This window comes from Neolamprologus multifasciatus, chromosome 17 (genome assembly GCF_963576455.1).
Source record: "Neolamprologus multifasciatus chromosome 17, fNeoMul1.2, whole genome shotgun sequence".
NCBI classification, from domain to species: domain Eukaryota; kingdom Metazoa; phylum Chordata; class Actinopteri; order Cichliformes; family Cichlidae; genus Neolamprologus; species Neolamprologus multifasciatus.
In genome coordinates this window covers 35,151,662-35,178,558 of record NC_140455.1, presented here as the reverse complement: position 1 = coordinate 35,178,558, position 26,897 = coordinate 35,151,662, and the positions used below count along the sequence as shown (strand labels likewise).

Genomic DNA, 26,897 nt, shown 5'->3' with positions numbered 1-26,897 from the left:
ACGCTCATTAGTCTTCACAAGTCGGTGATTGGCTGTCTTCTCGCTCTAATTGATTCTACCTGAAATGATCCATGATTTAGCATCGCTTACAATCCATTAATTTTAATCATCCCCTACATACACACACACTCTCCCTCACATTCACATTGTTTTACTTTTGAGTGAGCTTTCATACACTGTCCTAATCCCCAATCTTCCCTGGATGTAACCCTTACTTTTATTGTGATAAACCGTCTAAACCTAACCTTTAATTGAAGTCCTGACCGTACGTTATGTCTAACTTTGCCATAATCCTACACCAAAACCCCAAACATGACGAAACCTTTCCCTCTGGTTAAGCAGAGACCTTGAAAAACACCCTTTATGTTATAAAACGTGTTCATTCCAAGGGTTCAGTCTAACTTGTCCACACAGAAATTCCAAAGCAGGAACATGTGTGAACATAAGGACGTACAAGACACACAAAAACACATGCACACACACTTTCCTACCCCCTGCTAGGGGCCTTCTTGTTAAGCTCGAAGGGGTGAGCACATTTTCTCAAACTTGCCTTTACTTTCGTCTCATTCTAATTAAACGTCTTGTCTCCGAGGCTCCCCCCGGTGTTTGCCGGGGACGACTGTTGCTGCCGCGCGAGGAAGCGCGACAGGGATGAAAGCAGCTCACCTGCCGTGAGGCTCAGGGCTTACCTTGAGAACACGCACACATTTTTTATAGAATTGCCAGACACAAATGCACAATATATATTGAAACAGAGGGATGAGAGAACACAAGTGTGGCCTGCCTAATGAATCAAAACTCACTCATGCAAAGCACTCACACACACACTTTCAACTGTGTCTGCTCCTGTTGCGCTGCCCCTGTGTGCTGTCTTTAATCTCATCAAGAATCACTACTGCTATAGGTCAAAGGCAGCAGAGCAGAGAGAGAGAAAGGAGGAAAAAAAAATCAGAAAATGAGTAAAGCCACCTGATGCTTTGACTGGTTTAAGAGAGCCCAGAATTGGCGGCGACAGCGGCTAACAAGGTCTCTATTAAGGCCATCCTACACTGGTAACTCAATCTCACATACACAAAGCTAAGTGTAATACCTGATGCAATCACAAGCACAAACTCCTGTCTCTGTGTGTTTTTTATTGTTGGGAAGAGGCAGACAAAAACATTGAAAAACATTTATTGATTTCCACGCACACGGTGCAGACCACGAACGTAACACAGGAGCACCTCTGTAGTCTTTGCATAGGAGCAGCTAACCCAATTGGCTGTGTAATTATTTAATCACCCCCATTACACCGCAGCCAGTGTAATTTGTGTTTTCCTTACACACTGTGTGTCAGCATGCACACACACGTATGCACTAATAAACTGGACTGCAACCAAACAGCCTTTCCCACTGAGGCCCACCCTCTCGCTCTCTCTCACACACACACAGACGCTTTCTCAGGCACAGATATACCTGTGTGTGCATCCTGCAGTGGCACTGCCACCTGAACCATGCCCCTACATTCACAGCACACTGGCCTAATAGCCCACCGTCCATAGAAAGTTAATGGACTAATATTAAAAGCCAGCTCCCTCTCTCCCTCTGTCTCTCTCTCTCTCTCCAAATTAATTATTGGTTCTATCGCTCGCACATCCCCTCTTCAGCAATAGGTCATACAGGTCTTGCATTAATTGCCGGAGCATATGGTCGCCAACAGATTTTAGCTGTGGGACTCGCACTTTAGCGGGGGCTATTTTTTCGCGCGCTCAGATGCGAGCCATATTGTGCGGCGCTGGCAGCTATTGTTCGGCGCATTAACTTCATAGAGCTAATTACTCCCCAATAATAACTTTACCTTGGAGTTTTTAGCGCAGCGCGTGCCAACCAACCTGTTTCGCACCCCATATGTTAATTAGCGGCCACATCTTCATTATGCCGCAGCGGCGCTTTAAGTTCAAGCTGTGCCGCCTGGCGCGTGGTGAACGCAGCCTCGACTCGCTGCCAATTATCCAACTCTTGCTCCCCTCTCCGTCTCTCTTCCTCTCACTCGTTCTCCCTCTCTCGTTCATTCTGTTCTCTCTATCTGCTGTTTATTTCCTGAGAAGTTGTCTCGCCAGGGTGAATTGTCAACTTCTCTCTCTCTTTCCGTCCCCTTTGCCCCTGTGAAATTTCTCGAGAAAAAGTTTCACACTTGTTCTTAATATATGTGATTTTTTTTTTCCCTTCTTCTTCTTCTGCTTAGAGTAATTTTTTTCTTTGTTTTGCATTTAGCTTTCACTGATTAGAGGCGTTTTTCAGATCCGGTTTCTGTTTTGGGTGTGGAGGTGGGGTTTGCAGATGAAAGCGGCAGCGCCTCTTATTCTCCACGTCAGCAGTAGCAGCGTGAAGATTTGTGTGTGTGCATTGTAGGTTTTCATGTTCGCTTTGGGCCTGATGTGAAAGAGAAGCTGAGGAGCGCATTATTCCCAAAGCTCCTGCTGTTTAAGATGTGCCTTTTCCTTTATGTGAGATCTGGAGATTGTCTGATAGATCCAGCCTCGCTCTCCCTTTCTCCTACTCTTACTTTCTCCCGCTTTTCTTTTTCCTTCTGTCAGCTCATCTTTGTCTCTGATTTTTATAGCACTCTCCCTCCCTCTTCTTCTTGTTGGTTTCAAAGTTTACGGCGTGATCACAAGGCAGAGCTCGTGAGTTGCTTTAAGGCATTATTGTATATTCAATATTAAATGGGAAAGAAAGCTCCTACAGTATCAGAGTGATTGATCCTCTGTATTATGGGATAGCCACTCCACAAACAAACACACTCTCAGTTTTTGAGTCCCTCGCTCAACTTGCTGCGACCCACGTTTCCTGCTTTAGAAGGTCGATAAGTGTGAGTGTCAGTGAGCACGTCAGGCTATTGCTGCTACTGATCAGCCCAGCAGCTGTTACACTAACTCAGCTACTATGAGAGCAACCTATGTATGGGAATTGTTCTCTATAAACCATTCGCCATCTCACTCTTGTCTCTGTTTCTCATCCCTTTGTTCTTCTTCCTCCTGATCTTCTTATCCCATTGTGATGACTCATATTGTACATAATGCGCAACAGTTCTTAGGCTGATTAATGTCTGCCTATTGTATGCAGGCATATTGTTCTGAGATCTAGAATAGGAGGGGATGATATAGAGGAGAAGGTAGCTTTTTGTGGCGTTTTCATTGGCAAAGAAAGAAGCAAAGTCATGTGCAGACACTGAGTCACACAATATAGATATACAAGTGTGTGTATGTACAGTATATATGTGCTGCATCTGCCTCAAACTTATCTTACTCTCATCCTCTGCTCCCCTTCCCTCTCCTCCCTCCGGTATATTACAGCATTTCTAGCCAGCTCTACTCCAGCATATGTCCAATTAGGCCTGAAAGGCAAAGCAGAACTGTTCTGCCTGTGATTCGTCCCCGCAGGGGTCCTGTCCGAGCGTCGCTCTGGAACGCCTCCCCCTTCTGATCGTGCGTCGCAGGCGGCACGACGGTTTATGGTTAACCAAAATGGTGGAGTAATTATTGTTTTTGGTGTAAGGGGGGAACAGGAGCTGCGCTGTGATAGTTTGATTACAGTGCTGCTGGCTGCCGCGTGCCGACACACACAGGAGCGGGAGGAGGGGGATGAGGAGGAGACACACACACACACACGCACAGGAATTTACAGTACACTGTAAAATCACTGTTGATACTGAGCGACAGCCACTCTCTCTCTCTTTTTTTTCTATTTACCTGTCTCAAACACTAACCACTTAAAGGGCTCACATTGCTGAGACATTACCCGATTGTACCGTGGCACCGCCGCCATTCTTTATGATTGTGCAGCCATTTCCTTCATTCCAGATCAATTTTCCACATCAGTCAGCTTTTACTCACCCATTATCCTATTCAGCCATTACCTTCTCTGGTCTCCTGGCAAAATAAGAGTGACAGAAGAAGAGGAAGAGAGATTAGTTGCAAAGAGGGAGCAAAGTGCTTTGCAACCAGACATGTGCAGGTCATGGGCCTTAAGACATTATCAGGGATTTGATTTAAGCGGGGAAGCCTCACAGTTTAACACGGAAACTTCAGGATGCCCGTCTTTCCTTTGCTTTTTTTCTTTTAAATTGAACATAGCATTAGTTCTGGCAGGTTTCACAGTCAGCCTGAGGCAGCAGCCTCAGATCAGCTGTTCTCATTGACAGTCACATCAGCTGACGGCTCAGCTAATAGCTTTCTGTGCATCGTATTTGCATATTTGAAAGCTGCATATCATCAGCCTGCTTGCTGTGGCCTCTGCAAGCCGCTGTGGAACCCAACGTCACCTCCTTTCATCCCTTTTTAAACTCAGTCAGTGTCACATCTGTTACGTCACTGATGCCTATTCTGTTCTGAGCTACTTTCCACAAATGCACAGGGAGGTCCCGGAAGAGGCATACTGCCAAATACAAATGACTGCAGATGGAAAAAACAATCTTCCTTTTGACTGTAGTGTTTCTGACAGAAATCTGTTTATACTGTAAAAGAGAAAAAGACATCATTAAAGGTATAGTTAAATTGACAGAAGCTGTGAAAATGTTAATTAAATATATTACACTTCCAAGACCTGCTTCTTGTACTTCTAATTTTATTTGAGTACAGTGTGGGCGCAGCATTGTTGTAATCTTGCCATTTAATATTCAAAAAACTGGTGGCCAATGAAAAAAGACAAACTGTATGCTTGTCGTTACTGAATAAAAGCAACAAAGAGGGCAAGATGTGTCCTAGGGCTGGCTCGGAGGATTACGCAAGATTCTCGCATTATTTTTTTAAATTCTGACTTTTTTACTTTGCTTTGGGATGCTTTGCTGTCTTCATCTCGCGTTACACCTTAGCTTTAGGTAGAAACTCTCCATTATTTCCTTCCTTCTCCCACCTTTTTCCACTCTCCCCATCTCCCTCGCCTTATCTTCTCCTATCTTTCCTCTCAAACTGTCAGTCAGTCCATCACGCGCAAGTCTTTGTGTGTTGTTTTTGGCAGAACGCTGTTTAGTGCAACCATCTGTCTCCTACTTCTCTCTCCTTCTCTCTCTCTCCTGTCATCCCTGCCAAAGTCACCCATCGGAGGAGCTTCTTTTTCTTTTTCTTTTTTCTTTTTTTTCTCTCCCTTCGTCTCCTTTTAAAATCCTGGAAACCTTATGAAGTCGTATGGCTCTCTGCCGACAGGCGCGCACACAGCGTTGTTGTCTGTGTGTTTGTATGTTAGTGTGTGTTTTGGTCGGTGGGAGGTTTGATGCAGGGAGAAGGGAAGAGAGCACTGTCTTCCAAATAAAACGAAAAGGCCAGCTGTTGTTAGAGTTTAGTGAACTGTCCTCGTGACGTGGCTTTTTGTGTTTGAAACGACACGATGCTCTCTTTACAGCCGCGTGTGTTCGGCATCGATTGCATGCATACAGTGTATGTATATGAATGCATTTGATTGTGTTACTGTGCAAACACCTTTATTTTCAGCATTGCTCATATCGCTCCCAGCGCATGCACACACGAAGAGCTGTACAAATGGACAGGTCGTAATGTTTATGCCTTCTCATTTTCCTTTCTTTTCCCCCTTTTCCGACTTCCTCCCCTTGTTCTTCCCCCTCCTTCATCAGCAGGTCCAGGGCCAACTCCCTCCACTGATGATTCCCGTCTTTCCCCCAGACCAGCGAACTCTTGCGGCAGCTGCGGCCCAGCAGGGCTTCCTAATGCCCCCTGGCTTCAACTACAAGCCTGGCTGCAGTGAGTGGCATCCGTGCGCGCACACACACGCTGTACATTCATGAATAGGTGCAACTTTCAGAGTAGCTTTTATGTGTGATGTTTCACATGTTTTTCACCAAGCAAGCAAGGTAGAGTCCTACCATTTTCCCACACAAGGAGTCTGGTTGTTTCCCAAAAGACGAGCTCGCCCCTATAACAACATCTCCCTCTTAATAGAAAAACCAGTCCAAATACACCCTTCCTGTTTACACTTTCTTTATCTCTCTCTCCCTCTCTCGCTCAGTCCTTTTGGCTCCTTCCTTTTGTCTTGTCTATTTTTTGATGTATAAAAGCAACAAAATGAAGGCGTCCTGCAGAATTTTTTTTTTTTTTTTTTGGCTATCACGCTCCGGCTGTGTGGCAATGTGTTGTTTACCATGATAGAGAGAGAGAGAGAGAGACACAGAGATGGAGGGAGAGAGAGAGGGAAAAAGGAGAGGTTAGTGCTTGCCAGGGGATGCTGAGAATAAATGCACAGTGGGGGGGGTTAGCAGAAGGGGGGGGAGGGAGGGTGGTAATGTGACCTGCCCCAGGTTCTCCTCACATTAACACGGGACGCAGCCAGAACATGTTTCCAAAGCAGCCCCCACACACACGCGTGCGCGCGCACACACACACGTCCAGACAGCCAGAAATGGCTTTGTGGAATTGCAAACACACACACACACAAATCAGACACAAATATGTAAGTGTGCGCACAGGCTCGTGCATACTCCCCCCCCCACCCCACCCCACTTAGAGTTTCACAGCTTCCCAAACAAGTCCATTCCATTTTAATTAGTGCCATCTTCACCCACGCCCACTGCCCACGTAAATACCCTGTCAAGTAGTGGGCTTGTCTTTTCACTGCCTCAGCCAACTTCAACCGGACTGGCACACTGCGGCAGGCCAAGCCGCCCCTGAGAAAACTCTCTGGCAACTTTCGAAGTTGTTGTGAGTCGATGTAGTTTGGTGGTGAAGCTCTAAATAGGACATGTGTAGCATTGTGCGCTGACATATTCTCACGGCGCTTCGCAGTTTGGAAGACAAGAATACATTTTATTTGCACAGTATGGATTTCTGCGCATTCCAAGCCTCTCCTGTTTAAGCACTTGAACAGTAACGCAGTCTTTTTTTTCACGCTGCAGTTTAAGAAATCAGCTAGCATCTTCGAGGGAGGGATAACGAATAAATAAGTGCAAAACATACCTGCGTTTATGGTTGTAACTTTTTGAAAAAAGCTGGAAGCTTAATTCCTGCTATTTTTAGGGTAGCTTTGCATGAACAACAGTTCAAAATACTCTTCTTTAATCTGATACTAAGCCTTGACGCGGCCCCTCGATTCATCCACAGTCTGAAACGTGCCAGTTTAGATTTTCTTCCTTAAACGCAGATGGGCTCGCGCTTTCAAACAGAAGCTTTGAGCAGAAGCTGGGCGGCATTTCTGCTGAGATGACCATATCAAAGATCTTTGATTTGGTTTAGTCTTTATGATATCATATGGATCAAAACATGTCTGAGTGTGCAACTTCATACTAAGAGATCACTTTGTTATTTGAAATTTTGGCCATGTTTTATATCTTTAACTTTCAGAGTAAACAGGAAAAACTTAAAACTTTAAGCTCTAAAGTTTGACAAACTCTGTTTTATTTGTTTGTTATTTGGAGAGACTAAAGTGATTCAAAGAGTGTTTTAGAGATGAGTAACCTAAACTAAACATCCCAAGTTCAAAACACAGGTTTTTCTTTTCAAAAATTAAGTCTGAGTAACTTGAGAAATTGTTCAGAAAAAAGTAACACATAAAGCTTTACTCTTTAAGGTAAGAAAACTGCATCGTCTCGCTGTTGCTTTCATGTTGAAAGATTCTATAATTCCTCTTTAAAAATAAAAAATGTGCAAAATTGTAACATCAAAGTGTCACTGATAGTGTTTTTGTATATATCGCTTGCCCTCATCCATCTCCCTCTTTCGTCTGTTTGTCAGTGAGAAATCTCAGCCTCGTCCGCCTAGGTCGCTGTCCCCGAGCCAAGAGCAACATGTTTGCTTTTCTCCGTCCTTCTCCCTTTTGTTACAGCGACCCCCAGGAGGAGCATAAATATCCACTGGGCTCATGTTTGTCCAGGGAGCAAGGAGAACAGACCAATCTCCTAGAATACACAGTCCTGAAATAATTCTTTAATCCCTCCAGCCCTCCTTCCCAACTGGACAAAGGAATGTCTCAGCTTGGCTTTCACCCTCTTTTTTTCTTTTTTGTGTGTGTTATTTTTAAGAGTGAAGATATATGGGAAAATATGTTGTAAGGAAAGTCTGGCTTGTGCCAAGCTAGGACACAAAACGTACACGGGCAAATACACACAATAGATAGAGCCAAGAGGCTGATCACTGCGCTCAAGGTTCAGGTCTGAAATGCAAGGTCAAGCACTGAGAAGCTTCTCGAGTTTTCTTCAGATGAAAGAAGTTTCCTGGATTAGATAGCTGCACAAAAGCCCGATCTCGTCCACCAACTCCTCTTTAGTTAGAGAGCAAGTTCAAATGAGCTTTCAACCAGCATGTTTGTACAATATGACCATAATTAAACACCGTATCCTCTTCTTTTCTCCCTTCTGCTCCTCTCGCTGCTATCCCTCACCCTCCACCTTCTCTTTCCTGTTATCTCTGACCTTTCTGTCCCTCTTTTTCTTTCTTTCTCTCTCTCTGAGTAATTACAGTGCAGCCTATCTGCACTTACTAACTAATAATCCAAACTCGCCCCTTTCTCCCCCTTTCTTTCTCCACCTCGCTTCTGTCATCTCTTCCGCCCTGTTCGTCCATCTATCTCTTGATTTATCACTCCTGACAGAAGAGCGAGAGAGGGATGAAGGAAAGGAAGAGACAAAATGGAGAGGTAGCGAGTAACTTGTGAAGAAGGCACCAAGAAGGAAAGAAGCAAAGGAGACGAGTGAGGGGAGCAGTGAAAGCAGCGCTGTGTCCACAAAGCAGGAGAACAGACAGTTGAGGGGGGAAAAGGGAGAGCGGAGAACAGCAATCGGCAGTCGCGGCTCTTAATTACGGTGCTGGGGCCGGCTTTATCAGAATCCCTTCACCTCACTGCTCTTTGTCAGGGGGTATTAAGGAGGAGGACACACAATCAGGCTTTTCATTAGGGCCCTACCGGCAGCGGACACAAAGGATGGCTTTAACAGCTGCAGAAAGGGACTCAGGTGGCAGCGGCGGTGGTGGTGGGAGAGAGGGTTTATGGGGGAGAGGAGAGAGGGAGCAAGAGACTAAAGTGGGAGGAGAGGGAGGAGAAAAACAAAAGGATGAGAGGAACGAGTGAACAAGAGAGATGGAGGCTGATAGGAGAGGAAAATGGAGACATGGGTGGAGAAGGGGTCACAGAGCCATCCTAGTCTAACAGGGGGGAGGTGGAGAAATTGGTGTGTAAAGTGCTCGAAAGCAGTCGTTGTTTTTAATTTGATATTTCATTTTATATAGAAAAAATGTGATTCTTGTCTTCAGGTGACCCCTACCCTCTCCAGCTCATCCCCACAACGATGGCTGCTGCTGCCGCCGCCACACCAGGTCTGGGACCCCTACAGCTCCAGGTAAGGCTATAGCGCCTACAGTTGATCTCAGAAATAAACTGAGGGGCCAGAAACATAAAAACGACTTCCAGCAGCAGCCACAAACCTTCAGATATATCACAGACGTTTCTCTTCTCACTGGGACGAAGCCATTGTGAACAATTCCCCTAACCCTGACAGTGTTCACACCACATTCTGCTGCCCACTGAGCTAGACAAGACCACAAACACAGCCACAGGGGGGGGATGCGCAGCTGTCACTTTCAGCCAAAGTGTTGACACCAAAGTGATCCCACAAAAACATGATCTTTATGATCAGCGCTCAGGAAAAAGAAGCACACACAAACAGAGAGATGTGACAAATGTAAGCGTAGCCCTCGGCTTTGTCCTGTGATGGGGAGCAAATGGGGTTGATGCAGTTCAGTGGGAGCCGGCATGCAGAGTAGAGCACGGAAATATTCAGATTGGCTGTCAGAGGTAATTTGGGGGTGATGCTGAAGACATTTCAATCTCCCTTAACAGCACAGACTTTACCGAAGGCGCCGAATAAACCAAAAGAGGGATATTTCTAACCTAAGGAATAGGTTTGGATCACTGTACTCAAGCATGCCTTTAAAATGAAGTGTCCAAAACTTTTTACATCACAAACCAGAAGTCGAAGCATTAAATCATTGTGTGTCTTTTCACTGCATGTAGAGATTTTTAAAAGTATCCAAACTGACAAATTCTTCATTTGATCTGTTTCGGGGATGTTGACCAAACAAAGGAAACTATGACAAAGTCAAACCCAGGATTTAAGGGGCAGCTTACATCTACATGCACCTCAGGGGACTCTGTGGAAAGCAGGGCAGAGATGAGGGAGAGTTAAATGGGAAAGGTAAAACACAGGTGGGAAAACAAGCTGACATCTGTTATCCAGCTTAAAAGGAGGACGAGATGCGTGCTTTTCCTCTGTGTGTATGTAAAATAGGCGGCCACTTATGTAATCTTGACCACTGTCTGCCCTGCATAGAAAAACACACACGACTAGAACTCAGAGATCCACGTCGGCTTTGGGCCCCCCTCTCAGAGGGGTTAAGAGCTTGCACTGGCATCCTCTCACTCGCCTGTCTGAAACACATTAAGCACCAGTGCAGGGCTCACCCTCAGCACACTTGGCCACCTGTGTACATCTGAGAGAAACAGCTGCATTTGACACACATGTTTTCATGTAGTTCTCCGCGTCTTTTCACTTACACGCAAGGGGAATGATGAGAAATTATGGGTTAAAGGTCAGACAGAGGGTGTGTAATACATTTGCACCTGTCAGCCAAAACGTGCAGCTCCATATGCTAGACACTACAGGGAGAATAGAATAGCTGTGTAACTCTATCATGGAGAACGGACCCCGCTGTCGTCACTGATTTCATTATTGCTCGCGCGCCTGTGTGTGTGTGTGTGTGTGTGTGTGTGTGTACGCTTGTGTTTAGCCCCAGAATAATTTTCTCTGTCTGTTATCACTGCCTCAATCTAGCTGTCCATATGTTCGACTGTGTTCAGACTCACTCAAAATCTCCAGTCGAACAGCTTTGTCCACCTTGCAATCAGACGCACACACACAAGCAGGGAGGGGCAAAAGAACACAACAAGTGCACAAAAAAAAAAGGAAAACCCATCGCACTCAGTCAGATTTCTTTCTTCCAATCCTCCAAGAGAAATACACATCCACATGCACGCTCACACAAACACAGGCGCACGTTGAGATTAAGGCTTTGTCACAAAGAAACGGATTTGCCAGGGCTAACACAAGTACAGATGTCTCAATGTGGATGGATTTCCTTTGGGATCGTCTCTGCGCCCTCATTTGATAAGGAGGTGTTTCTGTCGCCCAGACGAGACATGACAGTTAGCTCGGCCCTCGGGTCGCCACGGCAACACAGCGGTTTGGCGGGGAAGACGCGAGTGAACCCATTCAGCCGACGCGCGTACACAAATGAAGACAGAAAATGAAAGATTTTCAGATACAATGGACAATAAACTAAGGTGCATTCAGGGGAACATGCAGACATGCCCACGGGTGTGTTATTTCAACATGTGGGTTGGACTTGAACCACACACGCACAAACATAGTGATTACAGTTTGTACACACGCTTCTCACATATGCTACACTTCCCGTGCGCCTGGGATCGAAGGTTTGGTCTTCAACAATATGAAGAATCTATATTTGTTGTCCAAATTGAATTAAATTCAAATCCAATATATTTTGATTTGAAAAGGAGTTAAAGGGCTTTTTTGATCCACAAAGAGCCTTTCTTATCTTAAGCACTATTGATCCGGTTTATGTCGTTAACTTTGGTATCACAGCACATCGGGCTGGCTCACTTTGGGGAAAGTGGTATATTATATACACCCTGATACAATATAGGATCAAAAGCTGCATTTGGTACCTTGCTGGTTCAGTTTGCTTAAATTAGTATACCTGCCAATTTTATACATCCCTCTTAATTTTCTGCTAATAAATCACTGAAGTTATTGTTTAAAAACTGCAGCGGCTCCTGTACAAGCAGCTTGCATTGATGAAACTGTAAGCAGTATAGTCTGAGCTATGGATATTGGTAAATGGTAAAATGGTCTGTATTTGTATAGCGCTTTACTTGGTCCTAAGGACCCCAAAGCGCTTTGCACTATACGCAGTCATCCACCCATTCACACGGATGATTTGATATCCTCGTGTTGGTGTTGTTCCCAGATCATCATGAAAATGTTGTTCCAGGTTCAACATTGCAAGTGACCAATCACATTATTGTGACGTTATTCTTTTGCGCACCAACCCATTCGTGCATTTATGAAATTCCAATGTTGCAAGGACAATATCAATTCTGCTTAGCGTTTATTAAGCAGAATTGATTAGTCCGTTGATCGGTGGACAAAGGCGGTTTCTCGCAGCTTAAGTACAGTTTTTTGTTTTACGCCGGTTTTTCCCGAAGTCGCAAAAGTATGACATCACAACATTCTGATTGGTCACTTGCAATGTTGATCCTGGAACAACCTTTAGTATGATGATCTGGGAACAACACCAACATGAGGATATCAGATCGTGCCATTCACACACACATCCACACACTGGTGATGGCAGCTACATTGTAGCCACAGCCACCCTGGGGCGCACTGACAGAGGCGAGGCTGCCGGACACTGGCGCCACCGGGCCCTCTGACCACCACCAGTAGGCAACGGGTGAAGTGTCTTGCCCAAGGACACAACGACCGAGACTGTCGGAGCCGGGGCTCGAACCGGCAACCTTCCGATTACAAGACGAACGCCCAACTCTTGAGCCACAATCGCCCCATTTACCATTTACCATCTATGGATATTCTTCCTTTTCCAGTGTATAGGTGCAGGATTTTTTCTTTGCTCACTCAGTTATTTGCCTATGCAGGCATGAATACTTCCTTTAAATACACTCATATATTAAGCTTCTCTATGTAGCTCACACTTTGAGCAGTTGCTAATGTGATTTTTTTTTATTGCTGATAAAGCTGTTAGAGGAGAGCTGTAGTCTAACTGGGCAGTTGTGTTATTAAGCTGTCTGTGTAGGAACAACAGCCACAGAGAAACTGTTCAGCTGTTACTCTATGTAACTCTAGTTTTATGAGTATGAGTGTAGCCTCTAATAGGCTTCACCACTGGTTGTCTTGGGTGGCCAGCTTTTAGTCTGTCGTGGCTGTGGTTACCCCTTGGCTCCACTCCTTGTCAAGTGCCAAAACACAGAACCCCCACAATCTTTTGTTGGCACGTTATCAACTAACACCTGTCTTTTAAACACTATGTCCTATTTTCTGTGACATAGGACTCTGCAAACCCACTAAAATGTACAAAAACAAACATATTTGTAATTTAAAGTTAGAGAACTGTTAAATTTATGAATTCTCTCTTAAAGTTCATAATATGAACAAGAATGTTACTTTGACACAATCCTGCATAAAATTAGTTGTCAGGCAGTCAGCTCATATCAGCTGATAGCTCAGTTTTTATATATTTTTATGCATCCAAGTGGCAAAGTTTACACAGGGCGCAGTGTTTGCTTAAACTTGCCCACATTTCCTGCACAACTGGAAGCCGCTTTGCGACCCACCTCCACCACAGCTCCTCCGTTCACACTGTGTGACTTCATCTGTGGTCATTAATGCCTCCTCTGTTCTGTATGAGTGTCCTTTTGCTGCTCTAAACAGAGTACAGCCTTACAGCCAAATATAAATAATCGCAGATAAGAAAATAATGTTTTTCTTTTGACTAAAGTGATTCTGACTGAAACTTCTTTTGCGCCAGTTTTTTTATTGTGTCATCGCAGAAATCTCAGTCCTATTTGGAATCTTGTTCCTTGCAGGCTGTAGATACGAAGCAAGAAATCAAGTTTGGAATAATGGCTTAATCTGTGTGCATCCAATGTGCACACAGAAAGAAAGAAGACAGAAAGAAAACCTTTCAAAAGCACAGTGTCGAGATAAGTGCAGTTCTTAGAAAAATGTATTAAACTCAATGATTTTAAAGCTTTTTTTCTACGTTTGAACCGTCCTCCATAGAAATCAACAGAGTGGCTCTTAAAGTCAATAGAAGCTTAACACTGAATCCTCTACAGAAGCTTTTCAAGGCAGTGGAGGCTTTGGAGTGTACAAGGTTGGCATTTAGCATCTTAATCTGTGGGATGAGTGTGACATTGTGCATTAGAGCATGTTAATCTGGCTCCCTATTGACCCTTGATATCATTGATATCATCCACATCACACAAATGGACTGAGAAGGACAGACAGAGAATTGAAAAATGAAAAGAAAATCCACTTATCCTGGTGAGGGAGAGATTTGAGGTAACGATGAAAAGGCAAAAGTACCAGAGGATGATCAGCTGAAAGGATAAACAGAGAGGAAAAGAGATGAGGGAACGGAGGTAAGCACTGGAATAAAGTGTGTTTGTGCGCAACGAAGTGTGTGTGTGGCGTGGTATAAAGAGGGTCAATGGCATGGGTCAGGCATCATATGGAGAGGCAGATGTTGGAACATATTGTCCTGGATTACCGCACTGTACACCGGAGACATAGATGGACGAACAACGGATGGGCGGTTAGAGGGAGGAGGGGAGGGGAAAAGAGGAACAGATGAGAGAGGTAAACGAGAAATCAATCGCGCAAGTCGTTTTTTTCTACAAAACCTTATCTGGAAGGAAGACAGATAGCAACACAGCAGTTTTCTCAGATGCTTCAGTGTTGGAGGTGCTGAGAGATTTATTTTTGAGATTGCACTGTGAGCCCGTGAGCAGCAGGGACAGCAGATAAAACTTCTGAACCCTTCAGAGAAAAATAGATTTTTATAGAAAATAGAGTTCATAGAAACATTTTGGTGTACAAGTCCCACGTATTTGAGCGGCAGTTTTTATATTCCGGCTTTAAATCCTGGTGAAATTACAAAATAAAGTATAGACTGCATTGTTGAGAAGTTATTCACTTTAAGTAACCCGGCGATGTTAAAGTAAAAGCTAAATATCGGTTATTTTGTTCTATTCAATACTTTAAAGAGAGCACAAAGAAAAAGAAATAGCCAAAATACTTGCTGTCAAGGTATAAAGAAAGCATTGTAGTTATTTTATTTAAACTTGACCACTATATTGTGGTGAAGTAATCTCTCTGTGTGGGTTGTTTTCATTCAGTTTATTGTAGTTCGATCTCACGTAGGTTTCCAAACAAGAACAAAGGCTCGAAAGCAAAATCGAAGAAGAGGTTGATAAGACGTAAAGATCGGACAGCGTTTGTGTCAGACGCTTCTGACTCATTATCAGTTTTACCGAGGCTTGTCTTCTTTTTTTTGCCTTTAAGGACCAAAACAACCCACAAGTGGGGGTGAAAAAAACACGCTCAGATAGACAGAGAAGAATCCATTAAGATCTATACAATAGTCCTCGTGTCCACGTAAACAATAGAGCTCAGACCGCTCTGAGGCGCCCACGTACTCAGACAACAAAGATCAGGCAAGCTTGTAATCTGTCTAAGGCTGCAGATTATTGACCAAGATTCACAGACACACACAGATCCCCAGTGACTAAGCTGACAAGAGAAACAGCAAAACAAGAGAATGGACACAGCTTATTGTGTGTGTCAGGGAAGATGCACACAAGATAGTGTCAGTACTACTAATACCACAGAGTGACCCCATGTTTTCAGTCAGAGAACACCAGCAGTCTCCCATCACCTCCCCACCTGATGTCAGTAGAGGTCGGGCTACACACAGACACACACACACAAACACACATGTAAAATTTCTATTGACATATTGCTTGTTTCACATTAAGGGATTAGGGACATAAAGAGGGAAGGGCTGTACAGCTCAGCAGTGTGCCTGGGTTGTGAGTGACATTTCAAATTCCTTAGTCTCATCCTGCAACTGCAATTGCACCCCCCTCCCCAATCTGTGTGTGTGTGTGTTCACTCCTCTAGTCACCCCAGGGGGCTTTGCGCTGTCACTTCCTGTTTGTTGACATGTATGTCGTTGTGGCGACGCTCTGGGCACGCTCCACAGTGCCTCTGCCCTCTGTACCGTGTGTGTGTGTGTGTGTGTGTGTGTGTCATTGCTCGCCGGCCCATTGAGCAGGCTTTGAGTGACGGGAGCTGGCCTTGTAATGGAACTCAATTCACTCCGTAAATAAAGAGGCCTTTGAACCACTGGTCCGAATATGGCAGGACACACATACACACACAGACACACCGCCTGTGGTCCACTCGCCGGGGGGGTTTGGCTAGCAGGGAAGGGGGGGGGGGTGAGGGGTTTTCATGCTCGGCTGGAAGTCCACCCCCACACCACCCGCCTTCCCCTCCTTTGCAGGAGCTACAGTACAGCTAATTGAAGAGCAATGAACAAGCACCGGCTGATCTGATCTCAGCAACTCAGGAACTCAGAGCAGCAGCAATACATCCAGTGCACATTATGTACCTCAATCATGCACTTCACTCATGTTTGAAAAATCTATACGGTAACTCATCAGAGAAGAAATACTTGCTTCTGTGTATTTTACACTTACAAGAGACGACTCAGGAGCAAACAGTAACGTGTGAGAGCCTTACACTTTAGAGAGAGTGGGGGCGCAAGGCTCTCAACAGTCAGTGAAAAATGTGGATTGCCCTTGGATGAAGTTACTTTTCACAGTATTATTTATTTTACCACTGAATGCAATTCTTGGAATGGCAGGTATCTGTTTTAGAGTGAAATTATAAGTTTGGAAAATTGATAAAAGTAATAGAAAAAGATGTCGTAGAAAACATGCTTTTGCGTTGCTGTTGATGTTGGACAGTAAATATTGTACTATTTGAATGAATGGCAGTCATGAAGAGATTATTTCATATTCAAATATGAGATTCTTCCAAAAAGTATGCCGCTATGCAAGTGTGTGTGTGTGTGTGTGTGTGTGTGCGCGCACGCCACCAGTTTGAATGTCTCTGTTTTTTCCCCTCTTGGTAAAGAGATAAATGTCTTAGTTTAAGATAGCAAAGAGGAGAAGGAGCTAATGTGGCTGTCAAGAGAGATAGAGTGAGGTACAAATGGACAGAGAGAGAGAAACAGCAGTGACAGCATCTCTTCCTTGTCCATTTGCATAAACAGGCCTTTGTTTGACGCCGGTGGCCGGCAGCCAAGCACCAACAGAAGGACGGAAGTTAAACTAAAAAAAAAAAAAGGATGGTCTTCTTCCAGAAAAATATTCCACCAGAAATAAATAATAACAATTATAACTATTCAAAAAAAAAGAAAAGAAAAGAAAAACAACACATCAGTTACTTCGTGCAAAAACAACCATTATGTTGCTCTTCACAGGAAGCACTAACAATTCAGAGGAACACAAAACCAGCGTCTTAGAGATTTGTATTAGCCAACATGAAAGTAATTGAGCTTTGCGGGATGATTTTGAGCAGAAAGACAGAAAGAGGCATTTATGAATATTGAAGCTTCGTCCAAGTTGTGAATATTATGCTGTGTCTGTTGCTGTGGAAATACTGGCCAGAGACTGTTTTGTGTGATACAATGCTATTGCATAAATATCCCAGAGTATGTTCGCACCATCGCAGCTCACACCATAATGCTTTTATTTAATTGGAAATTAATTAAATACATAAATAAGAATAACGAAAACAGTGTTTTGGGTTTTTTGCCTCCTACTGTAGTTATTGAATCAATTTATCTTTATTTTAAACCTATTTAACGACATTTGCGTCTGTTTTTGCATCTTATTGTCGACGCATTAAAAACATCACAGGGCCACAACACACTCCTGGCATGTCCCATCTGGCATGTAGCGTCACAAATTTCTCTCCTTCTCCATCATCACTTTTTTTTTTTTACCTTGAGCAAGAGCTGGGCTCTCCATCGTGACCTCGATAGGCAGAGTGTTTGCCTTTCTCCCACGATGCACCTGGAGGGGACATGGCCGTTTTGAGGCCTGTCAGAGAGGCTGTTAGCGCTTCTCCCATGGGGTGGGAGGGGGGCTGACAGTGGAGATGTCCCACTCTATCTTTCTGTCACACAAACAGAGGCCGGGCCACTAATGGCCTCTCCTTCCAGAGCTTTTTAGCCGCCTTTTTCTTTTCTTTTCTTTTTTTTTTTTGTGGTCTCGACTATTCATTTATTCATGTCATCCTTTCTTCTCCTTTTTTCTCCTCCCCTCTCTTTTTACCCCCTCTCTTCTCCCTTTCTTGCTGTCCCACCGACTCAACTCTTGCCTCTATCCTGTCTCCCCCTCCCGTCCCTGTCTCTCTACCTGTCTCTCTCTGACCTTGCAGCAGTTGTATGCTGCTCAGCTAGCAGCCATGCAGGTTTCCCCTGGGGCCAAGCAGCACGGAGGCAGCCTTCCTCCCCAAGCCAACCTGGGCACGCACTCGCCACCCACCAACACACATTCACAGAGTGACAAGGGCCGCAGCTCCCCGCCATCAAATAAAACCAAGGTAAGAAAGAAGAAAAGTAACACATCTGTGTGTGTGCGCATGTTTTTGTGGTTTGAAAGCTGGCTAACAAGGTTTCTTCGTCAATAACGAGCACGACTTGATGAATGTTTATAAATAAAAATCCACAGCTTAGGAAAAAACATTTAATTCCTGAAGTTTTTAATTAGCAATCACATCTGCTTTTCAAATTCCTGTCTCTGATATCGCTAAAGTGTTATTTTTCGACAAGTTTGCAAGAAAGCTGTCAATGGAATATTTCAGCTTTCTGTCTGTGGAAGTATTTTCCATAAGTTTTATTTTCTCAATTCAGCATCAGTCTCTATTTCTTTAAAAAAAATTCTTGATGGTAGTTGAAATATTCTTCCAGTTCATTCAGGGGAGAAAAAAAAATCCAGTCAATTAAAGCTCAACAAGCCTTTAGCAGCCTAATTACTCGAGCTGCGTACACGCTGGCCTTTCCAGTGTGACCACGCTAGCTGAGAGTGAATGACTTCCAGTGCATGAGCTGAAAAATGTGTTCCCGAGTGTCGCAGACACATTTTTATGGTTTTTTTTCCTCTTATCAAACAAGTGCCCCAAGCAGCGATTCTCATTCTATACCTTAGTACAACTTGGTCCTCGATCAGCTCACCTCAAACACCAAAGGTTTATCAGAAACTTCCAGCTGGTATCTGGTCGGAATTCAGGATGTATTGGTGCTTCTGCCGTTTTCTCGGCTGGCTGCCCAATAGGGGCGAGGAGAAGCCTTGTGACCATCCAAGTGGAATTCTATGAATATCTGGTTGGCCATTGGGACACACACACACACACACACACACACACACACACACACACACACACACACACACACAAACAGCCATGCCTCCTACCACCCTCTGTCCACTCTGTGACCCTCATAAATGTTATAGTCAATCATAAACACAGGCACTGTGTCTATAAGTAATACTAGACTATCAAGTTCGACAAGCTGAATTCACATTTGTTGCCATATAAATGAAAGCTTCCGGGTTTCCTCTTCTTCTGCCTTCCTTCTTCTTTCCTTTGTCTTTCCTAAACTCTTCTTTCCTGTCCTCCTTATTTCCACTTGCACATCTTCTTTGCTACTTCTAACTTTTTCGTCTCTTTCTCTTTCGTTAATTTCTGCGTTGTTCTCGCCCTGTTCCAACCCCTGTGTTTACACACACACACACACACACACACAGGACTGGTTCATGACAGATATTAAAGCATGTGGTTGACCCCAGAGCTTGCACCCCTACTTCCTTGTCCATCAGCCCCTCCCTACATCTCCATCACACACACACACACCCTGCCATCCAGCCATCCTGCCCCCACTGTCACACACGTTATTACCATATATATGGAAGACAGGCAAGTGCTGTGGCCTGTGGTGGAGGAGAAGCAGGGAGTCGTAATGGCCTCCCCAGTCCAGCGGGAGTGGCTGACTGGGGAGTGGACCAAGCCGGACCCCGACAGTCTCCGTAGAGGCAAAATCGCAGACTGACCACAGAGCTGTTCACAAACATTAGATAAGTGCTTTGGAGAGTTTTCTTTCTTGATTTCTTCTTTCTCTTTTCTTTCTTTCTTCCTCTTGCTCTCTTTCGGGCTGACCACTGAGGTGCTCTCACTGATTCCCTTTAACACTCTTTCTCTCTCTCTGGTCGAGTGACATGTATATTTCAGTGGTGTGCTCTCCCTGTGGGCTCTATCTCAGGTCTCTAGTCATTTAAAGGCCCACTGCCCGCCTCTGCTCACAGCTGTTTGGACTCAGGCTCACACTGCTTAAGTGCTTTACCCTCTGGTGATACACGGACAAACACACATACATTAAAAAAAAAAAAAAGCACACATGCACACACAGGTGTAGAGCTAGGCACCAACTAGAACCTACACACACACGGTCAAATCACTGCAGCTGCAATCACATGCAGCTTTCTTATATGCAAGAGTGGATCTTCAGATGCATACAGACCCACACAATGTTGTTTCAATGCACCACACGTAACCCGGTTGCTTCAATACTGCATCCCTATTTGAGACCATTTGATTGTGTAGTAATATGTTTTCTGCACATTGCTTATTTATCCTTTTAATGGCGACGTGCATTATCAGTGGGTACAGAAACCTTGATAGCCTAGTACAGTGCTTCTTAAAGTGGATTCAGGAGACCCTCAGGGGTCTACAGTAATTTGCTATAACTCATAATACTGTGCTTCATTATTTAAGAGTGCATATATGAAAATCGTTTACTCAAATAATAGAAGTATATTGTGTTCAATATTCCTGCCTGTTTTATCTTCAAAGCTCCTGTATGATTGGAGTCAGATAGAAAATCCACAAATCAACAAGTTAATTTGAGTGTGTGCCACACAGGAAACTATGACAGTGTAATTAATATCTGAACAGTCACTTATAGCTGGAAGGGAAGAAAGAGATGCGGAGATGAAGAGTGAAAGGCACATTTAAGGGTCTTGTCCTTAGCACCCACCCCACACACACACACACACACACACACGCACACACACACACGCACGCAGGCCTGACTGGGATAAACTGTAGTGACACACACACTTGTCCTGTTAATTGAACCGTCAGCTCCTGCAATAAGATGCAGAACCCTGATGTCGCTTTCACATGTCGGCATCCACAGAAGTGAAATCCAGCCCACACACACACACACACACACGCACTTTTATACGTGTTATCTCTCCCCTTCTGCTTCTCCTCTGTCTCTCTGTGTCCTTCTGGCTCTCACTGTCACTCTGCATGTTTTCGGTCTCAAAGCTGGAGACTGTTTCATCAGCCAAGAGAGGCACAAAAGCAATTGTATTAATTCGAGATTCCAAGCCTTTCAGAGGCTTTAGAGGCCTCTCTCACACACATAAACACACACACACTGTCATGAGATTTAGAGCTTGTTGAACAATGTCTTACAGTGACACACGCACACACACACACACACAAACAAGTCGGTCCAAGCCTCTCAGCTCCACTGTCTAAACTAATTCCTCCACACTGGCATAATGCAGGTTGGCCACCTTCCCACCACAGGATTTGGCTTGGCGCGAAGGGAAACTCCCCCAATCCACTGTACAAGAGGCATAGGCATTATCTATTTGTAATAAATATTCAAACACGTTCCCAGCCAAAGCCCACCATAATATGGGTCAGGATTGAGAAGATCCTCCTCAGTTTTCTCCTTTCTCTCCTCATCTTCTCCAGCCCATTGTCTCACTGAAGGCATCTTTGGGGGGTCCTCCATCTATTTAGAAAGCCCCCACCCCCCAACCCACCCCACCCCTCCTAATGAAGGACAATCCGGTTAGGCCTCATTGCGTGCACACACACTCACGCACATGCATGAACACGTACACATGTAGGGGGGCTTAATTGGAAAGGCTTAATTGAGTTGTGAGGGGCTCATAAGGCTTAGTAAGACTCAAGGAGTGGGAATCAGGGAAAGTCGGCCTTAATGAGTGAATATACCACACACATACACACAACAGTTTCTCTTTTCCACTGTATGCCAGTTTCTACTTTGCCTAAGCAGCAATTAGACTAATGACCAGAAAATAAGGACAAATAATGTCTCTATTCTCTCTGCTGTAAGGCTTATTTTGCTACACCTGTAATGGCAAAATTTCTCCTTTATCCTGTTTTCCAAAGTATACACAAGATGAATGTTGTGAAACAACCAAGGAAACTGTATTTGTAGGCCTCCTTTTGACTCTGTCGTGCGCCTTTAGCTGGCTGACCCGTTAAGCCGTCCATCCTCTCATGTTGTGTCTGGCTTTTAATTGTGGAGTTTTAATTACACAGAGTGGTTTGTGTACATCTGGCCCCTCTGCGATCCAATTCTTCCTTCCTGTCATGTGACCTTCTAAGGTTCCTCCTGATTGGATTAGGTCATCAGCAGGGGTGACGTTGCCATGACAGTTAACGTGATAACAGTGGTGGTCCACATGGCGATTTACTTAAGGAGCGCTGTCTGTTGTGTTGAGGATGTTGCTGTGTGCCGAGCAACACGGTGATGGATGGATGAGGGAATTTAATCGAATCAAAGAATTTAGGAATACTTCACGTTTTTTAGCGTCTGGATTTCCGATTTCATGCGGGGCGCTCAGAAGATGGTACAGAACAAATGGATCCTGACTGTGTTACACGTCAAGCATGTAAATCTTTTGGAGTAAACATTTTTTTCTCCAAAAATGGTCTCTGTTTCCAATAGAAGGTGATCATCACTTTTCGATTTTTCTCAGGTTTATTTGTAGTCAAATATCTTTGGGGTGTCACAACACAACAAGCCACTTAACAGCACGCACCATTTTGATTTCACTCACGAAATGTGCAGCGGCTACGAGCAGCCACATGATAGCGATCACAGTCAACCTCCCCCACCAGCTGCTTCTTGTACGCATGTAGTTCTCTGTCATTTTAACCATGTTTTAGTTTAGTTTTGTGTTATTAACCTTACACACATTAGCAAAATGCTATCATTTTTATGGGACAACTAAGTTTCCCTTTAAGGAAGATAAAGTTATTCTATTGTAGCTCGGACATATTTTCTAAAAAGTTAAAATAGCAAAATAAAATTTGAGGCTTTGGTCTAAAAAAAAAAATCAGATTGAGAAAAATTATTTTAGCTCCATTAACTCGTATTAATTGAACGCTATCTTACGAGCGCCCCCTTCTGCTCCTCTGGTTTAATTGCAGCCCAGGTTTGTGCAGTATGAGTAACAGGAAGTGGAGGGATTCTGTTTATCTCTGATAAACCTCAAAAACCAGCTTTAAGAATCGTATTGATCGTTTGTTAGGTGCTATCGGTGCGTTTTTGGGTGAGGCAGAAAGGGCTTCTCCGCTTTTCCCCACACACACACGCACGTTCCCGACCATGAAGGTCCCCCGTTTCTAATGGACCAAGTGCACATTGAAGTGACAGACAGCCCTCTGTTCAGTGTCTTGAGACTCTCACACCTCTAAAGACTCTCTGAGGGAGGTGTTTTTCTCTGTGAAAGACTGTAGTTTTACCAATGAGTTCAAGGTGTTTCTCGTCCTCGTGTGTTTGGTTGTTTTTAGCATGTGAAGCACCATAGTGCATGTTTGCCGGAGCCTGCATGCGGAGTGCGCACGTGCATGAACCGCCTTGTTTGAAGGTCGAGTTTGCTGTGACAGGAAGTCGGTTATTTTGCATGTGAATGTCAGTGGTTCGCACCAAAATATGCAAATATTTATTTTCGTATGTGCCGTTATTTTTATGTTTTATCTTTTCGCTTATTACGAGCTGTTTGGAAAGGGCCAGTGGCATGCACCTTGTGATTCGTCCCGCCGGGGCTTGCCTCAGATTGCTGTGCATGGGCTCCCGTTCGATTAGCACACCTCCACTGAAAGTGGTTCGGTGAGGGGAGGGCGAGGGTGGGCCCCGCGCCTCCCGCTTCCAAATTCCTTCGGTGGTCACAGCAGGCGAAACTGTGCTGTTTTGGTTTTTGCAGGACAGTGAGGGTGCACAGCCACTGAACCTGTCGGCCAAGCCTAAGGCATCCGAGAGCAAGTCACCCAACTCCCCCCCAACTTCCCCACAGGTGCCGGCTGCTGCTGCTGCTGCGAACAAGCTGGACCCCACTTCCATGAAGCACAGCGTTGCCCCCTCCAGCATTGGAGGACCACCGACCAGAGTCAGCTCAATTGGTAAGTGGATGTAAATGCTCACACATTCACAGCACACACACAAAAACAATCACAGCAGTTTGCACTGTGCTGATGTCATACTCCTGCAAAGCTAGATACCTACATAGATGTAAAATAGTTCAACCTAAATATACCAAAATATCTGTTTTCTTGGACTGAGGGGCAACTGGTACTCCAGTTTCCACATTGATTGGGACAGGTGCTGAACTCACTACAGGTGTGTTTACACAGGATTCCACAGACCAGCGAAGCCATTTCATCTGGCCAAAAGTTGGGATATTCAGTAGTTTTGTTGTGCATGTTTATTATTTAAACCACATACTTGTTCATAGGTTGATGGACCAAAAATAAACATTAACTGATCAAATTTTTATTTAACAAAATTCCATAGTGCTTTGCAGGAAGGCTCCAAAAAAGAACAAAAGAAAACCACAAGTGATAAAAACGTCCCAGAATCATGAAATAAACAAACAAATCACGAGAAAACGTGATAAGAAAAAAGTCACAATGTCCAACTTTAATTTAAAAAAATCTTTTCTGAATCAAGAATGTATTATGAGATTCACCAGAGTGGTGATTCAGAGGGACTGCTGCACAGTTTGGGAGCTCTGATGGCAAATCCATCCTTAGTTTACAGGAAGAAACCTCAAAATAACCAGCAGAGCCTCGTTCAGTGATGTCAGTGAATGCCCCAGAATGATAAGCCTTTGATGTAATTTGTAGCAAAGCCATTTAAAGAATAGGAAATGTAACTTATAGCCATGTTTTGGTGTCCCTGATCTAAACAATGAATTCTTTTCCTGCCAATAAGTTGTCAGTGGATGTTTACCACAGTTCCTTAAGCACTCCTGCTCTCCTGTGCTTGGAAGTTGTTCCCACAACGACAATCAACTTCTTTTAGAAAAACAGTTATAGCTCCGATGACAAGAATAGCGTTCTTCTCGCAGTGGTGCCATTGTTGCGAGTGCCAGTACCATAATCAGACCCGGCCATATGCACACGTACAAAATATGACATAAATGAATCACTATTTTGTACTCTTAATCCATTTTTCACGCACCACTGATAGTTCAAATATTACACATATGTAACAGGCTATAATTAGTGTGTTTGCGCTGTTCTTCCATGTCGCTATTTGCCCGCGGGGCTGCTTCATTGTTATGTGTTTATTAGTGACTGAAAGAGACAGAGGAGTGAGGGAAAGGAGGTAAGGGGGGGGGGGGGGGGGGGGGGAGAGAGATGAGGATTAGCACTTTTTTTTTTTCCCTCCATGCAACTAAGCGGGGGAATAATAAAGAGAGGAGTGCATGACAGACAGGAGGTATCACCAATGAGATTAGACAAGCCTCTTACATGAGCCGGGACAGCGCAAACACCCAGCATTAATGACACAATGACAGCACACGCACTCAAACATTCACTCAGACGCACACAAAGGCTCTTACACACACAGAAACACAATCCCAGCACCACCACCTCCTCCTCCTGTGCAATAGGCAGTTTTTCCGACTTCCCGGCTAATCTCACTGTTTTTCAACAAATCGGCGGATTTAATATCAGATTAGTGGATTTTCAGTCCCAGATGTTTTTTGTTCAGAAAAATGGATTACAGTGTTTAAAGTTTGTGTGTGATCCCAGTTGAATTATTTGCGCGTGGGGACGAGTGTGTCAGATCCCAGTTATGTTGCAGCTCACGGTCCCATCTGTTGCCACCGAGTTTAGCCGGTCGCCGGAGCGTTTGCTATTACAACTCGCAGCCGCATTGGGATTGCTGTTACGTAGTTTATCGGGGATGGAAGGAGCAGACCAATTGGGATAGAGTCGAGAGGTGGTTGTTTTGATGTGGAAGCGAGTTGTTTGTCAGGATGGTGCAGATTATGTCTGCCTTTTTCAGGTTATTTGAATTCAGTCATCTGCTCTCAGGTCAACTCTTTAAGACTATAGAAATCATCAAATGAGCTTTTTTCTTTCTCTGCTCCACCATATTCCTGTGGGATATGCTGTTTTTATTTTTACATCACTATCTGAAAGCTTGTTCCGTGTTGTTTTGCTGCTTCCCAAACAAAAATGAATCAGAACAATCTCGAGCACAAACAGCTAAAAATTAAACAAAAGTACTTTTTACATGTTGGAGCTAATAATCAAATACAGTTCAACACGAAAAAGTTTGGAGAAAGTCGACATTTTTTTTAAGGCTTCAATATGAGTTTGGATTTGTCTGTTGCTCATATCCGCCCTACTGTCCTGCTTCCTTTCAAATTCTGACACCTATCAAGCTTGAGGCATGTGTCTCGTCTGTCTGTCCATCTCCTCATTTCAAACTGAACTGAAGTGCTGTCAGCTCCTGTAACTTCTACCACGATCACACATTCGTCTCTGTCGCTGTCATAAAGCGCTGCAGCTCCCCCTGACCTCTTGCATTAGTTTTTTTTGTTTTGTGTGTGTGTGTGTGGTTAAAATGTATCACACTTGTCTGTAGAGATTTCAGAAAAAAGTTGACCGAAGGAGCAAGACCCCCCTCCAACCCCACCGCTCTATCTGGGTCACATCTACTTGTCTGGATGTCTGGCGTTGCAGTCAGTTTAGGCGACGAACACGATTGTAGGCACGAAAGAAAAACCCATTTTTGACTCCAGATTAAAATTGACCGCCACCCAGTTCCATCACCCTCTGTCTTCTTCCTCTTCCATCCCCTCCCAACCCTGCTGCCCCTTACCCTTTTTCTTCTCTTTTCTTTTCTTTTTTTTTTTTCCACATCCAGATTTTCCGGTTATGACTTCTGTAAGAGTTCACAGCTCTGTCATTACCAATCTGAAGCTGGTAATCTGGCCTGAGATGGCATTAGCGGTGCGGATTAGCGCAGATAAAGGCCTCATAAGCCAGCCGGGGCTCTTTGTTAAGAACCTACCCGACTGATAGGGAGAGGCGATAGCAGTGCACACAGAGCAGATGCCTC

General features: G+C 44.3%; 1 protein-coding gene across 6 annotated transcripts in view; it reads left to right on the top strand.

The window, feature by feature from the left end:
* Positions 1-26,897, top strand: part of sox5 (SRY-box transcription factor 5) — a 95,279-nt gene that overhangs the window by 55,411 nt on the left and 12,971 nt on the right. For 3 of the 6 annotated variants that reach the window (XM_085137983.1, XM_085137980.1, XM_085137984.1), the window contains 4 exons: positions 5,612-5,735; positions 9,234-9,319; positions 18,092-18,256; positions 23,746-23,941. In XM_085137983.1, coding sequence (XP_084994109.1) covers positions 5,612-5,735; positions 9,234-9,319; positions 18,092-18,256; positions 23,746-23,941 — 571 coding nt within the window. Of the gene's footprint in view, positions 1-5,608; positions 5,736-9,233; positions 9,320-18,091; positions 18,257-23,745; positions 23,942-26,897 lie in introns of all 6 variants that reach the window. The other 3 variants (XM_085137979.1, XM_085137978.1, XM_085137982.1) reach the window with 2 other exon arrangements.